This window comes from Rissa tridactyla, chromosome 4, assembly GCF_028500815.1.
Source record: "Rissa tridactyla isolate bRisTri1 chromosome 4, bRisTri1.patW.cur.20221130, whole genome shotgun sequence".
Taxonomy (NCBI): domain Eukaryota; kingdom Metazoa; phylum Chordata; class Aves; order Charadriiformes; family Laridae; genus Rissa; species Rissa tridactyla.
The window spans coordinates 91388709-91403151 of record NC_071469.1 but is presented as its reverse complement, the minus strand read 5'-3'; the positions used below and the strand labels follow the sequence as shown (position 1 = coordinate 91403151).

The window sequence follows — 14443 nt, the reverse complement described above, 5'->3', positions numbered from 1 at the left end:
GCTGGGTTTCTAGAAATCAGGGTACTTGGCCTTAAGCAAACAAGGAGTTTGCTAATAGGTGATGTCTCTTCCGCTGGTTCAGTTCTCTGCTTTGATTGTACAGGTCTGAAATTTGCTCCAAATTGCTTTTCCAGGGCTTCTTCTATGACATGTACCGCAGCCTTTAGCATTAGCTCTAGCAGCCTGGTGTGGCTGGTACAGATGCCACCAGAAAGTCTCTCTTCAGAGGGAAGCAGACAGGGCCACCAACATCCCCGTAAATGGAATTAGTCTATTGGAGGTGCCTGGATCACTTCTAACATCCATTTTAACAAATTGAATAAAATAGTCTAGTGAAAGAGGTTAAAAAAGGACACCGGGCTTTCATACAGAAGACAAAATGCAGCTCTTGCTTGAAACACAATTTGTGAAAACACCTAGAAAAAGGGAGTGCCAGATTAATACAAACCCTGTGAACAATGGAGAAAGAAACTCCTTGCGCTGCGGGAATCATTTCTCTGAAGTGCAGGCTGAGCACACAAGGCCAGCCACGGAAAACGGACAAAATGCACCCAAAGGGGAGCACTGAGCTAGCGATATCACTCTGCTTGGTTTTGGATATTGAAAATTAAAAATAGCCTACAAATTTTAGAGGCAACGGTATTTAATGAGGTTTTCATTCGTACAGCATATTAGCTGGGTACTAGAAACTAGTCTTTCTGACCACTGCGAAATGGATTTCCACATGTGAATAAACAGCGTATGACTGAATTTTTGTGCATACGAAATAACCCAGAGAAGGAGGCTCGTTAGGGCAGGTGGGGCTGGCCCGGGCTAACCTGTCTGAGCCCAGCAACGTCCCCTGCTGCTGGGAAGTAAGTGTGGGGCTTGTGTCAGCCCCCCTGGTGCGAGCTGTGGGTGCCGTCCCCTGCATCGGTGCCAGTACAGATGCAAAAGCGGTGAACAAGCAGAAAGCCACGTGCATCGGTGGGTCTTAGCTGGACTGGTGCCACTGTTTGCATTGCCAAGACAGAGCTTTTCCTTTTCTTTCTTTCTTTCCTTCTTTCTCTCTGTCTTTGTCTCCCTCTCTCCTTCTCTTTTTCTCTCGCCCCTTCTTTGCTTCTTTATTCCTGTATCTCTCTCTTTCTCTCCTTCCTGCTTGCCTTCTTTTATTCTGTTCTTTCCTTCTTTCTTTCTTTGTCTTTCTCTCTTTCCCTCTTTCTTTCTCTCTCTCTTTCTCTCTTTTTCCTCTCTTTCTGTCCTTCTTTCCTTTCTTTCTCTCTCTTTCCTTCTTTCCTTCTTTATTCCTCTCTCTGTTTATGTCTTTCTTTCTTTCCTTCTCCTTTCTCTCTTTCTCCCTCTCTTTCCTTCTTTATTCCTCTCTCTGTTTCTCTTTCTTTCCTTCTTTTCTTCTTTGTTTCTCTCTCTCTTTCTCTCCTCTCTTTCTTTTTTTCCCTCTTCCTTTTTCTTTTTGCCACTGATGCTTGCTTTCTCTCTTGTTCCCATTCCCTTTCTCTCTCACACACTTCTTGCTCTTTCTTTCTTTCTTTCTTGCCTGCTCACTCTCTCTCCCTTTGATCCTCTGTCTCGTTCCCCCCCTGCCTCGATTGTTCCCTCGCCCCCTTTCTCCCTGTCTCTCCTTCTCTCCCTCTCCTCCTCCCCCGCGCGTTACTCCCGCACAACCGAGGACGCGGTGCTGTGCCGGTGGGGCCGTGCAAGGCCTTCGGTGTCCCCTGGGGGGCAGCACACGCCGCTCCGAGTCCCCGGGGCGGGCAGGTGAGCGCTGCTCCCGCCGCCGGCACCGGCCGCCCCGAGCGCCCGCCCGCCCCGGGGCCCGGGCAGCCCCCGAGGCGCGGGGAGAGCCCTCGGGGAGTGGAAGGGTCCGGGTTGCTGCTCTCGGGTGCTCGCCAAAGGCAAATAAAAGCTGCGGAGGGAAACCCGCCGCCTCCCGGCCCGGGGCTGTGCGGGTTCGTCGGGCGAACGCCGCCGCCGGAGTCCCGCGGAGGACGGGAGGGAGAAGCCCGCCGTGCCCGGGGGGAGAGAGCGCTTCCCCCCTGCCTCTCGCTGGGAAGGACTCCTCTCCTTGCGCTCCCCCCGTTGGAAGCTGGGTATTTTTCATAATGATGGGGTTTATTTATTTTTTTTTTTCCCTTCCTGCGATTTGAAGTTTGGGCTTTCCCGAGCCCGTTGGTTGAGTCTCTGTTACGTTCCCAGCTGCAGCAAGCAAAGACCTTTTGCTGCTTCTCGGTTTTCTGTAGAAATTAATCTCGGTAAAGTTTTCAGCCGAGGAGAGGTAAGATTCCATCAAGGTTATTTCTCGAGAGCGTACCAGGCTTCTAGGAAGGGACAGCTCTAGGACACCGCAGGGGTGGCTTTGCTCAAGCTTTTGCATTGAAAAATTCCTGCCTTTTCAAAAGTTATGTTGTTTAAGAAATCCTGTGTGCTTATGTACGCTGAGAAAACGCCCTAGTTTTTATAAGAAATATGATTTCTTTGAAAACCGAAGATAAAAACGTGAAGTCGTTCTCAAATTATTCCAGAAAAAAAAATAAAAAATGTTTTCTCGGTGGTCTTACATTTACATGGAAAGTATCAGCAGACCTCGCAGAATTTACTATTTTTTTTTTCATAAAAAATCCCCCGGACGTTTGCTCGGTTTATGAAAAAAAAACCCACAGAACTTTTACGTTTATTTCCATCAAAATTAAATAACGATTTCCAAGCGTCCGGCGAAACTTCCCAACCAATTTTTCCATCGCAGATAATTTTTAATGATACCTCTTTGTAGAGGAGCTGCCTCTGTTTTTTTTTTTTTCTTTTTCTCCCGTCTATCGCATAAAATCGTTTCCTTTCTTATTAAGAAAATCTCCGGTAATTAACAGCACCGCCGAGTTCCCACGGCCGGAGCCGGCTGCGGTCTCGTCGCCACCGTCCCGGCTGGGAGCGGGGAAGGGACCAGCAAAAATCACAGTCTGACTTTGGGGGGAAAAAAAATAATAAATCTTTCTTTAAAGCCTTACGAAGCCCCACAAATTGCAAGGAGGGAAAGGCAGAATTACAGTGTAAGAAACCAAAAAATCACCACTTAGAATCAGAGCAGGAGCAGCCCGGGACTCGGGGGAGGCAGCGGGAAGGAGACTTGCCGAAGTGACAGCTAATTAATTTCGACCTTATCTCGATCTCATCGGGCTCGAATCGATTTTGCAGCGGCTAATTTTTTTTTTTTTTTTTTTTTTGGCGGAGCGGGGAAGGGGGAAGTCGCTGTTTCCCACCTTCTTTTCTTCGCCGGGCAGATCCTCGCTTCTCCCGGGCGGGACAGGGCGGCTGGCAGCGGTTTTCCCAAAACCCGAGTTTACACTTGGTCACCACGCGTCCCTAATTGTCCCCCTCTGATTGCCTCTAATGAAATCATTAGAGAAAAGGCAGAGGGGCGGATTTCACATACACAAGAAAATCCGTCTCAATGGCCGGAACGAAAAAAAAAAAAGGAAGCCACTTATGTGTGCGGACTGTTTCCTTTTTTTAAAAAAATAATAAAAATAGTAAAATGCCCTCAAAATCCCCCAAAGATGCAGAGGAACTTCTCAGCCCCCGGCGACGGCGGGGCCGGGGTGCGAGGGGCAAAGCGGGACGAGATGCCATTCGCCACCGGGCGAGCACGGCGGGGAGGGAGCCGGTGGCCTTTCCTGGCGCCGGGCGAGGAACCGCCGGCCCATTTCACTGAAAATAGATATATTTATAAAAAAAAGGTGTGGGGGGAGAAGGACCTGCCGGGCAGAGTGGCACCGTTACGTCGGCACCGCGGGGCGATACGCGCTGTGTCGCGACTCCCGCCGTCCTTGCGATCGAAAAAAAAAAAAAAAAAAAAAAAAGAAAGAAAAAAGTGCTTAAATACTTCGCTTTTTGGTGCAGCGCGAGGGAAGGTGCCGCGGGCTGAGCGGAGCCCCCGGCCGGACCCGCTCTGCGCCGGCTCCTTGTGGGTCCAAAACGTTAAAATTATAGAAGAAGGGGCTACATGTAATTTTTTAACGGCATATGTATAATTTGAGAGTAAAGCGCGGTCGCGCGAGCGCGCGCGCGCGTGTGTATGTGTGTGTGTGGCGTGTGCCTGCGTGCGCCGCGCGCGGGCCCCCGCCTGCCTCCCCATTGGCTGCGGCGTCGGGGCCGCGCTCGCCCATTGGCTGCTCGGGGTCGGCGGGCGGGGGGCGGGGCCGGCGGGCGGTAAAAGCGGGCGGGCGGCGCAGGGCGAGCCCGGGAGGCGGCGGCGCGGCCGGGAGGGAGCTCGGCGGCTCCGCGCTGAACCCACCCACCCCCCTCCCCTCCCTCCCTCGGCAGGGGCCCGGCGGGCTCCGGGAGAGTTCGGGGCCCTTGGTTGTGACAAGATTTGGTTTTCCGCAAGGCTGCTTTCTTTTTTTTGTTTTGTTTTTTTTTTTTTTCCCCCCTTATTTTTTATTATTATTATATTTTTTTATATATATATAATTCCCTTTTCCTGCGAGAATAGGGTTCCCCACACGCACACACACTCCCCGCCTCCCGGGCTCGGGCCGTTGGTGTGTAGTATATCAGAGTAATAAAGAGGGAGGGAGAGGCGGCCAGAGACCACCCTGCCCCGGCGACCCGGAGGATGCTGCTGCCGTGCCGCTGCTAGAGGACACGCCGGGATTGAGCTCGTCTCCGAGACTCTCTCTCCCCTCTTCCATCTCCGCAGAGGGGTCCCGGACGGGGGTGAGGCCCTTCCACCCTCCTCCTTCTCCTCCTTTTCCTCTCCTCCCCGGCCGCGGGAAGCCCCTCTCCATGATGCAGGCTCGCTACTCCGTCTCGGACCCCAACGCTTTGGGAGTGGTGCCGTATTTAAGCGAGCAGAACTATTACCGGACGGCGGGGACGTACGGCGGCATGGGCAACCCCATGAGCGTCTACTCGGGCCACGCCGAGCAGTACGCGGCGGGGATGGGGCGCTCCTACGGCCCCTACCACCCCCACCAACCCGCCGCCCCCAAGGACCTGGTGAAGCCACCTTACAGCTACATCGCCCTCATCACCATGGCCATCCAGAACGCCCCCGACAAGAAGATCACGCTCAATGGGATTTACCAGTTCATCATGGACCGCTTCCCTTTCTACCGCGAGAACAAGCAGGGCTGGCAGAACAGCATCCGCCACAACCTCTCCCTCAACGAGTGCTTCGTCAAGGTGCCCCGCGACGACAAGAAGCCGGGCAAGGGCAGCTACTGGACCCTGGACCCCGACTCCTACAACATGTTCGAGAACGGCAGCTTCCTGCGCCGCCGGAGACGCTTCAAGAAGAAGGATGTCTCCAAGGAGAAGGAGGAGGCCCGGGAACGGCTGCTGAAGGAGCAGCCCAAGCCCCCCGGGCTGCCCGGCGCCGACCTCCCCAAGGAAGCCTCCTCCTCCTCTTCCTCCTCCTCCGCCTCGGCGCCGGCCTCCGAGAAGAAGGTGGTGATCAAGAGCGAGACGGCGTCTCCCGAGCTGCCGGTGATCACCAAGGTGGAGACGCTGAGCCCGGCCAGCGGCGGGGCCCTGCGGGACAGCCCCCGCAGCGCCGCCTCGCCCCCCGCCGCCGCCTCCCCCGAGGGCTCGCTGCCCGAGCATCACCCCGCCGGTAACGGGCTACCGGGCTTCAGCGTGGAGAGCATCATGACCCTGCGGACTTCCCCCGCGGGGGATCTCAGCCCGGTGAGTGCCGCCTCGGGCAGGACGGGCGCCGGGATGCCGCTGGGCTACCCGGCGGGGCAACCGTCGGGCTACAGCGCGGCGTGCAGCCAGGCCCTGGACACTAGTGGGAGCTACCACTGCAGCATGCGGGCCATGAGCCTCTACAGCGGCGAGAGGCCGGGCCACATGTGCGTGCCCCCCGCACCGCTGGAGGAGGGTCTGGCCGAGCATCCCACCGGTGCCCCATCGCCCCTCGGCACCCTGAGCCTGCCCTCGGGGCAGGAGGGCGGGCTGGGGAGCGGGCATCACCCCCACGGCGGCGGCGGAGGGGCGGCGGGGGGGCAACCCACCGCTTCCTGGTACCTCAACCACGGGGCTGAGCTGAGCCACCTGCCTGGCCACACTTTTGGCTCCCAACAGCAGACTTTTCCCAACGTCCGGGAAATGTTCACCTCGCACCGGCTGGGGATGGAGAGCGCCTCGCTCAGCGACCACCAGGTGAGCAGCAACTCCGCCTGTCAGATCCCCTACAGATCCGCGCCCTCCCTATACCGCCACGCCGCCCCCTACTCCTACGACTGCACTAAGTACTGAGTAGCCGCGACCCCCCCCCCCCCAAGCCAAAAAAAAAAAAAATTATTAATAATTATTATTGTTAAAAAACGATTAGGGGAAATAAAACCACACCAAACGCTTCAGACGGAGGGGAAAAAAATACAATAAAATAATCTGACAGCTTCCCCGTGGACCTGGGGACCACAGAGTTTATAGATCCCAAGCCCCGTTCGGGGCCTCCTTAAATTCCAGGCAAGTAAATTCTACTTGAAAAGGGGGGTCTCTCCTAAACAAAAAAAAAAAAAAGGAATAATTTTATATATATGTCTATCTAAAAGTGGCAAATTTTATATGCTAAAGTATAGGGGGTCTCAGAAAAAATAAGTTATGGACCAATATCACAACGACCATTTATACGTTTTAAAAGAAAAAAATATATAATTATATATATATATAAATATATGTCCTGGGTATTTTTAAAGTTCTCTGTTGTACTGTAAAAATATGTGTGGATTTCTAATCAGGCTGTTTTTCAGAGCCATTAATATAATATTTAAAGTTGAGTTCACTGGATTATTTTTGTCTCGCCCAACGATTCCTAATGTCCAAATTAATGACAAGTGATTTCTTTTTCTTCTCTGTACAATTATGCAATAGAGTTTCTTTCGTTTTAGAGCTGTTCTTTTCGCAAGACGTTGAAATAATTTATTTTTTGCTGGTGGATTTTTTTTAGAAAGAAAAAAAAAAGACAAAGTATCTGATACTTTTTTATTATTATTTACGACGTGTGATGTTTTGTATAATAGATTTCATCTTGACCATTCCTAAGGACTATTTGCTTTAACCTGCTTCAAAGTTCGTTTGTCTTATGTGGTCCTAATTGTTGTACTTACCTTAAAATAAATCCGTGCTGTTTTTTTCTGCTCCAAGTCTGGCGCTTGTCTGTGTATATACGTGGGGTTTTGCAGGGTTTTTTTTCCTCCCTCCATCTTTCCTTCATGAGAAAAACTAGCTGCTTTTAAAGCAAAGTCTTTTTTTTCTGGAGCCTAAAGATTTGTTATTATGATTACATCTTTGATCTAAGGTTTAGTTCACGTGGGGAGCTGGAAATAATACAACTGCGGGGGGGGGAAATGAGTAAAACACCGCGGGGGCGGCCGGGTCTGAGCATCGCCTTTCTCCCTCAATCCCGAATCCTTGGCCAGATTGAAATTCGGGGGAACTTTCCCAGGCCTCCGATGAGGAGAACGGGATAAAAAAGGAGCGTCAGGGAGCAGGATTCCTGCTTCCTTTGCCCCGTCCCTGCAAGCGCAGGCCTTGTGCGGTCCTTCGCCTGTCCCAGCGCCCGGAGCCGGCTCTTCCCACGACAGAAAACAAACAGAAAAACACCCTTTTTTTTTTTAAAAGGAAACCCGAAAAGCTACGAGCGGGTGCTAAGGCCGCTCGCTTAAACCCGAACTCGCTGCGGTGCCTAAAAGAAGGTGGAAAGTTTATTTCGGAATCATTTAAAGCTTTAAAATCCTCTCCCGTGTGAAGATTTGGCTGATTTTAACCTTCTCCTTATCTATTTAAGCTCCTATTCGCGATGCCGGGCGCTGACAGATGCTGTGCATTTTTTTTCCCCCCCCAAATCAACCTTAACCTGCTAAAGCAGCTTTAACCTAAGGCAGAAGCGCAGGGGAACAGCAATGCCAAAGGCATGGAAATGCCGGGAGAGTCCGAAGCAGATTTTGGGAGGGCTCTTTGGGACTTCTCAGCTGCCCAGAGGCTCAGCCGTCCAACATTTCCCGGGACCGTTCCCCGGCCGTGCCCCGCTTCCACCTCCCGCAGCCCCCCCCCCCCCCCCCAATACCCCTCGTAGCCCTGGCTGGCTTAGGCAGCGGTCATACGCGTGGGAGGCTGTTAAAATCGATGATATAAATTGGTTTTGATGGGGTAAATTTCACAAGCGCTAGAAAGCTGGCAAAAAGCACCGAAACTCTCGGTTTAAATGAGGAAAAATGTCCGAGTCTCACTTGATCTGTATTTTAAGGAACATTCTTGTAAAACTCTTGCCATTTTTCCTGGCTCTCAGAGGGTGGTTTTTATTTTTTTCTTTTCTTTCTCTTTTTTTTTTTTTTTTTAATGCAACAAAACCCGATGTGCTATTTTAAAGCGAGAAAATAAATAGGATAAAGGGTAAAAAAAAATAGGGTAAAAAGACAATAAACAGGATAAAAGGGTAAAAAGGAATTATAGGGTGAAAGTATGAAAAAAAAAAAAAAAGCGGGGAAGAATTCTTCCCATGGCGCAGCCCACTTCCCCGCGTGTTTTCTCCCCGCCTGGAGCCCGGCGGCAGGGGGGGCGCCGGGTGGGCTCCTGCCCTCCTGGAGGTGTCTGAAATCGGGTGGCTGCCGTGGGTTTTCCCACCCGCATCGAGAAATCCCGGGGCCGCTGATGCTCCCACCCCTTCCCAGGACAGAGAAGGGCGCTGGGCACACGGTGGACAGGGATGCTGGGGGCCGGGGCGTCCCCCCCCGGGGACTCTGCCACCCCCCCCCCCGCTGCTGCTGGACAGTTCCTGGGGGGGCGCAGCTTGAGCTGGGCTTGGGGGTCCTCCTTTCCTCCCCAACCCCTTGTTAGTGTGTTTTTTTTTTTCCCTGTCCCGGTGGGATGCACCCCCGTGGGGTCTGCGCTGCTCCCGGTCCCTGTCTCCCTGCGCTGCTGCGCTCCGGAGATGGCGGGATTTCGTGATTTCAGGATTTCGGGATTTCAGGAGCTTGGCAGAAAAAACCAAGGCCTCTAATTATTGCTGAGAGCGGTGCGGGCCCGGGAGCTTGCAGGATCAGTCCTTCCCGCTGGCAGGGAACCTCACCGGGAGCAGGGTGGGCATCCAGCCCTGCCACCCACCCAGGGGCAGGGGGCTGAGAGCGTTGTCCCTTTGCTGTGCCCTGTCCCAGGTGTCATCTGCCCCTCTCCGTCGAGCCCCAGTCGCCCCCACCATTCCGAGGGGAGCCCCTTTGGGTGGGCTGATTTTGCAGGCGAGGTGAGAGCAAAGTCGGGGCGCAGGGACCTTTTCGGGGTTGTATTTAAAAGCTGAGATATGGAGGTCGATAACGCGATAGGCGTCTGTCGCGACAGGTGACTTCAGCCCGGCGGGGGCAGAGGAGGAGGAAGAAAGGAAGGAAGGAAGGAAGGAGGAAGGCCCGGGGTAGCTGCTGCAGACAGCCGCGGCCGGATCGGGCCCCGCAGACCCTCGCAGCTGAAGGCCCAGCATAAACCCCCCCTGTAGCAGATCAGGAGGGCCAAGCTCGGCCCCAGGGGGGGGCGGCTGAAGCTGCTGCATGGCCCGTTGCGCCGGGCCGGGGCCCAGCGCTGTTCCGGGCAGTGGATGAGGTTGGTGGATGGGGTTTTATTACTATTTTTTTTTTTTCTTGCTGCGCTGCCATTAATCTACGGATTTGCAAACCTGTCCGAAAGCCCAGACGCCTCAGGGTTTCGGGAGGGGAAAGGACAGCGGTTTTCCAGCTCGTTCCCGCCGGGAAGGTCCCTGCGTGAGATATCCTCGCAGCCCGGCCGAGGGAGCGTTTCCCTGGTGCTTCAGGACACGGGTAAAACACAATCCCTTTAGGGCTTTAGGAAGCCCCCCAGGTCTCTGCACAACCCAGGCACGGAGCTGTCTGGTCCCCCCCCAAGCCGTCCCACCTCCCCTGGAGCTCGGCAACGCGCCGTGGGAAGGCGCCGCACAGGAGGTTTTTGGGGAAGGCCGCTAGCTCTTCTGTCACTTCGGAGGGGACTTTACAGAAAGTTCATACCAGGCGCCGGAAGGCCGGGAGAGAAAGAAATATACCCCAAACCTCGGGTCAGTATCGAGCGACCTCGCAGCTGTACAGCGCCACGCACGGCGAGGGGGCGAGAGGTGGGCAGCTCCCGCCGGGCCCCTCCCGGGGGTCGTGTCTAAGGCGACCCAGGCCGGGCTGTGACGGGAGTGGGGTGCACAGATTTACACCCCCGTTCCCCCCGGGCGGGGGTGTAGCAAAGAGTGGGGAGCACCAGTTTATATCCCCGCTCCCGCTGGGCCGGGATGAAGCAGAAGCGGGGAGCAGGGATTTACACCTCTGTTTCCCCCTGGCCGGGATGCAGGAAGAAGTGGGGTGCACTGCTTTACACCCCTGCTCCCTCCCCGGCCCGGGATGCAGCAAGGTGCGGGGAGCACTGATTTACATCCCTGCTCCCTCACGGTCGGGGGGTGCAGCAAGGCGTGGGGAGCACCGATTCGTGCCCTGCTCCCTCCCCGGGACGGGATGCAGCAGAAGTGGGGAGCACTGATTTACACCCCTGCTTGCCCCCGAGGCTGGGACGCAGCAGAAGTGGGGAGCACCTATTTTACACTCCGCTCCCCCCGGGTGCCCCGGACGGGAGCGCTCCTGGCTGCTGCTTTAAAAGGGGGTTGTCAGCCGGAGAGGAAGGGAAACACGTCCAGGAGCGCCTCCACCGCCGGCTCCGTGTTTTGTTTTTTTTTTTTTTCCGTTCAGGGGAAGAGCGACGACAACAACAACAACAAAGCCCCTCTCCGCCGCACCGCTCGCCTCCCCGGTCCCCCCCGGTCCCCCCCGCATCCGTCGGAGCCGCTCGGAGGGCTGCTCCCGGGCGGATAACGCGGCGAGCTCCGGCGATGCCGCCGGCAGAGGAGGAACAGACGGCAGGCAGCACACGAGCCGGGAAGAAGGAGCGGACAGAAAAGCCGCATCCCCGCCTCCAAGGATTTCCTACCGCGAAGAGGAGAAGAGGGGAAAACAAGGAGGAAGCAAGAATTTTACTGGGGGAGGGAGCTCGGGGAGTGAGCGGGAGCCCGTGTGCCTGTCTCCTGCCGTACACGCGAGTATTTATTGTTTTAATAATCCGTGCTTGGAGCGTCCCAAGGAGCGGGGGACTCCCCGAGGTGGGGAGAGGAGGGGGTTGGGGGGGTGGGGGGGGCACCCTTGGCCTCGGCAGGGCTGCCCTGAGGATGCGCCGGGCGTGTTAGAGCAGCCGGGGTCTGCCCCATCCCTCCCCGGCAAGGATGCTCAAGGCGGGGGGGGTCCTGGGAGTGCTGGTCCCCAGGGTCGAGATGAGAGGAGCCTTGCCCGTCCCCAAACCCTTCTCCTGCCTCACCTTTTTTTTTTTTATTTATTTAGGGGTTTATTGCATTTATAGCACGCGTTATGGATGGCTCCTGCAGCTCCCGGGGCCGGCGGGTGTGTGCGCCGCAGGGGGGGGTGTGTGTGGATGCGGCGGTAGCGGCAAGGGCGGTGTTAGAGGGGTGGGTTTCCCTTCCCCTGCGTGGGACCAGCCAGTGAGCGGGGAGACCCCCCCCACCCCCGCCCGAGAAGCCACCTCCCTCCGCACCCCGGCTGTATTTCCCAGGCTCGCATGGCGGCTTGCAGCCTTTAGGATTCATCTGGGGCTCCACAGCCAGCGCGCTGGTTTTTAGCCCGGGGGTGCAACCCCTTCGCCCGGTGGTTGACTGGGGGAACGGCAGGAGGGGAGCAGGAGTGGGTGAGAAACCCCACGGGTGCTGGGGAGCTTGCAGGGAGGTCCGAGGCGGAGCGGGGCGGGGGGGGGGGGCATCGCCAGGGCCGGACACCTCGGAGCCCGGCTTTTACCTCTTCCCCTGCCAGGTAAAAGTCCCACCACGGTCGTGGGAGCTGCACTGATGGGATATTTCTCTCCGAAGGAAGAAGGGATCCTCCTCTTCCCTCCCCCCGGAGAAGTGGTGCTCTACGGAACAGGGTCTCCCCGGGGGCTAACGCAGGTCTGAGCCGCGGGGGGCTGGGGAAACAGCCGACACCTCCAACTGCATCGGAATCCCTCGGGGCCTCGGATTAAAACTGTTACATCAGTTTTATATGAAAATAAATATATATATATAAAATCCAACAACACAAAACACAGCCCCAAACCTGGACGTTTATACAGAAAAAGAGCATCACAAATTCCTAATGTAAGCACCGGCCAGCTGTGTGCACTTGTAAAGTTGTTATAATCCCCCTCCTTGTTATAAACAGGAAAGTACATAATATAAAGCAACAGGCCCGCATTCACAAATACTGACTCTCCTCCCCGCGCCTGCCAAATTCCCCTTTTATGAAGCTCGCTGCAGCCCCCGGGCGACTCCCCCGGCGCAGCCCTACTTGCCCGGGGCTGAGCCCAGGGCTCGCCCTCCACCCGCTCCCGGGTGGCCCGTCGCGACGAGGCGTGGAGGGGGGTGGGGGGGGGACAGGACCGGCCCCGGCCACCGCTCCGAGCCGGGTCCCCACACGGGGAGGTGCAGGCTCCGTCCGGGGACGCCCGCCACACCTGGGCCCCCCCCTTCCTCCGGACTCCAGACAGCCCCTTTCCCTTCCTCCCCGTCGCAGCGCTGCCTGCTCCTCTCATCGGTCCCTTTTTTCTTCCATTCTTTCAATTTTTAGTTATTATTATTATTTTTTGTTGTTGTTGTTGTTGTTGTTTAATGCCCCGGTTTTCCTGCGGGGATCCTTGCCCGCTGCTCCCCGAGCTCCAGCAGCGAACATCCTGCTCTGCTGTGTGTGCTTGCAGCGTCAAAGGGTGGACGTGATATTTCAAACATCAGATCAGTGCGTTTATATATTGGGTGCCCGGAAATTTTTCCAAATAAACACAGCTTGATTCGACTTGGGTGGGCAGACTTATCAACAGACTAATTCTATAAACAAATGAAGGAATAACCCGGAGACCATTGGCTGGTACCAGCAAGACACGTGGAGAGAGCTTGGAGTTTTGTAGCAATGAAATTTTAATTAATGTGGGTGGGCTGAGAACACAAACGACTGTTTATCAGAGACAATTTATTTTCCAGTGCTAAGTCAACATATAATAGCAAACTTACAACAATTATTTAACTTTTTTTTTCCCTCCCTTTTTTTTTTTTTTTTTTTTTTTTTTTTTTAAGAGCTATGAAGCAGGGACAGAGGCAGAGCGAGCTGCTTCAGGCAGGGCTGGGATCTGAGCTCGCACAAATCTCTCCCCGGTGGACTCGTCCCAGGTTCCTGCCCTGCCCCGTCCCTTCGCTGGGCTCCGAGGGGGAAGACCCGGAGCTGAGAGCCCGCCGGCGATGAGCCACATCTACGGCAGCCACCTCTCCGCCATGGGCAGCCCCTCCATGGTGTACCTCCCGGCCGCCCTGGGCTTCGCCCCCAGCGGTGCCATCTCCCGGCAGGACCCCCCGCAGAAGCCCCCCTACAGCTACATCGCCCTCATCGCCATGGCCATCAAAGAGGCTCCGGAGCAGAAGGTGACCCTCAGCGGCATCTACCAGTTCATCATGGACCGCTTCCCCTTCTATCACGACAACAAGCAGGGCTGGCAGAACAGCATCCGCCACAACCTCTCCCTCAACGACTGCTTCGTCAAGGTGCCGCGGGAGAAGGGGCGGCCCGGCAAGGGCAGCTACTGGACCCTGGACCCCCGCTGCCTGGACATGTTCGAGAACGGCAACTACCGCCGGAGGAAGAGGAAGCCCAAAGCCCCGGGGCCACCGGAGGCGAAGGGCGGCTCGGCCCCCGCGCACGGCGGGCAAGCGGGGCTGGCCGCCCGCCCCGACGAACCCAAAAGGGCCAAGGGGAGCTCGGCGGCGGACTCGGGCGACGAGGGGGTCCCCAGGCCGGGCGGGGGGGAGGCGGTCCCCCCCGGCGCCCCGGCCCCCGCCGCCCCCCGGCCGCCCGCCCCCGCCGCCGCCGCCGCCGCCGCCGCCGCCCCGCCGCACAAGAGCGGCCCGCGGGGCCGCAGCTTCAGCATCGAGAGCATCCTCGCCCAGGGGCTGCGGCAGCCGCCCCCCGGGGCAGCCCCCAAAGCGGCCCGGGAGAGCCCGGTCGGTTGCCTCGGCGGCTCCCTGGTGGCCAGCGGTGGCTTCGGGCCGGCCCTCAATGCCTCCCTCATGCTCGACTCCCAGGTGCACGGGAGGCTCTACCACATCGGCATCCCCTTCCTCTCCTGCTTCCCTCTCCACTTCTCCGAGGCGGTATTTAATTTCCAGTAGCTGCCCCAGAATTATAGCACCCCCTCCCCCCCCCGCCCCCAGCCTCCCCGTCCCCCCTCTTCGCTGCTCCGGGGGTGCGATGGGAGGGAGAGACCAGACTCAGACCTCACCAAGCAGGTAAAGACCAAAAAAAACCCCATAAGAAGCGATGTTAAAAGGTGACTCAGGATTTCAGGGCATTTTCAAGGCACGTCTTGCTGCGGAGCTCTCTTT

At 56.3% G+C, this 14443-nt stretch overlaps 2 protein-coding genes across 2 annotated transcripts; both read left to right on the top strand.

Annotated features, from left to right (window-relative positions):
- Positions 1-4393: 4393 nt before the first annotated feature.
- On the top strand, positions 4394-6252 carry FOXC2 (forkhead box C2). Its single transcript, XM_054199780.1, has one exon. The coding sequence runs from the start codon at positions 4777-4779 to the stop codon at positions 6250-6252; it is 1476 nt and encodes a 491-aa protein (XP_054055755.1). The 5' UTR covers positions 4394-4776.
- Positions 6253-11883: 5631 nt separating this feature from the next.
- Positions 11884-14230, top strand: FOXL1 (forkhead box L1). Its single transcript, XM_054199781.1, has 2 exons — positions 11884-12175; positions 13145-14230. The coding sequence occupies exon 2, from the start codon at positions 13307-13309 to the stop codon at positions 14228-14230; it is 924 nt and encodes a 307-aa protein (XP_054055756.1). The 5' UTR covers positions 11884-12175; positions 13145-13306.
- Positions 14231-14443: the final 213 nt, after the last annotated feature.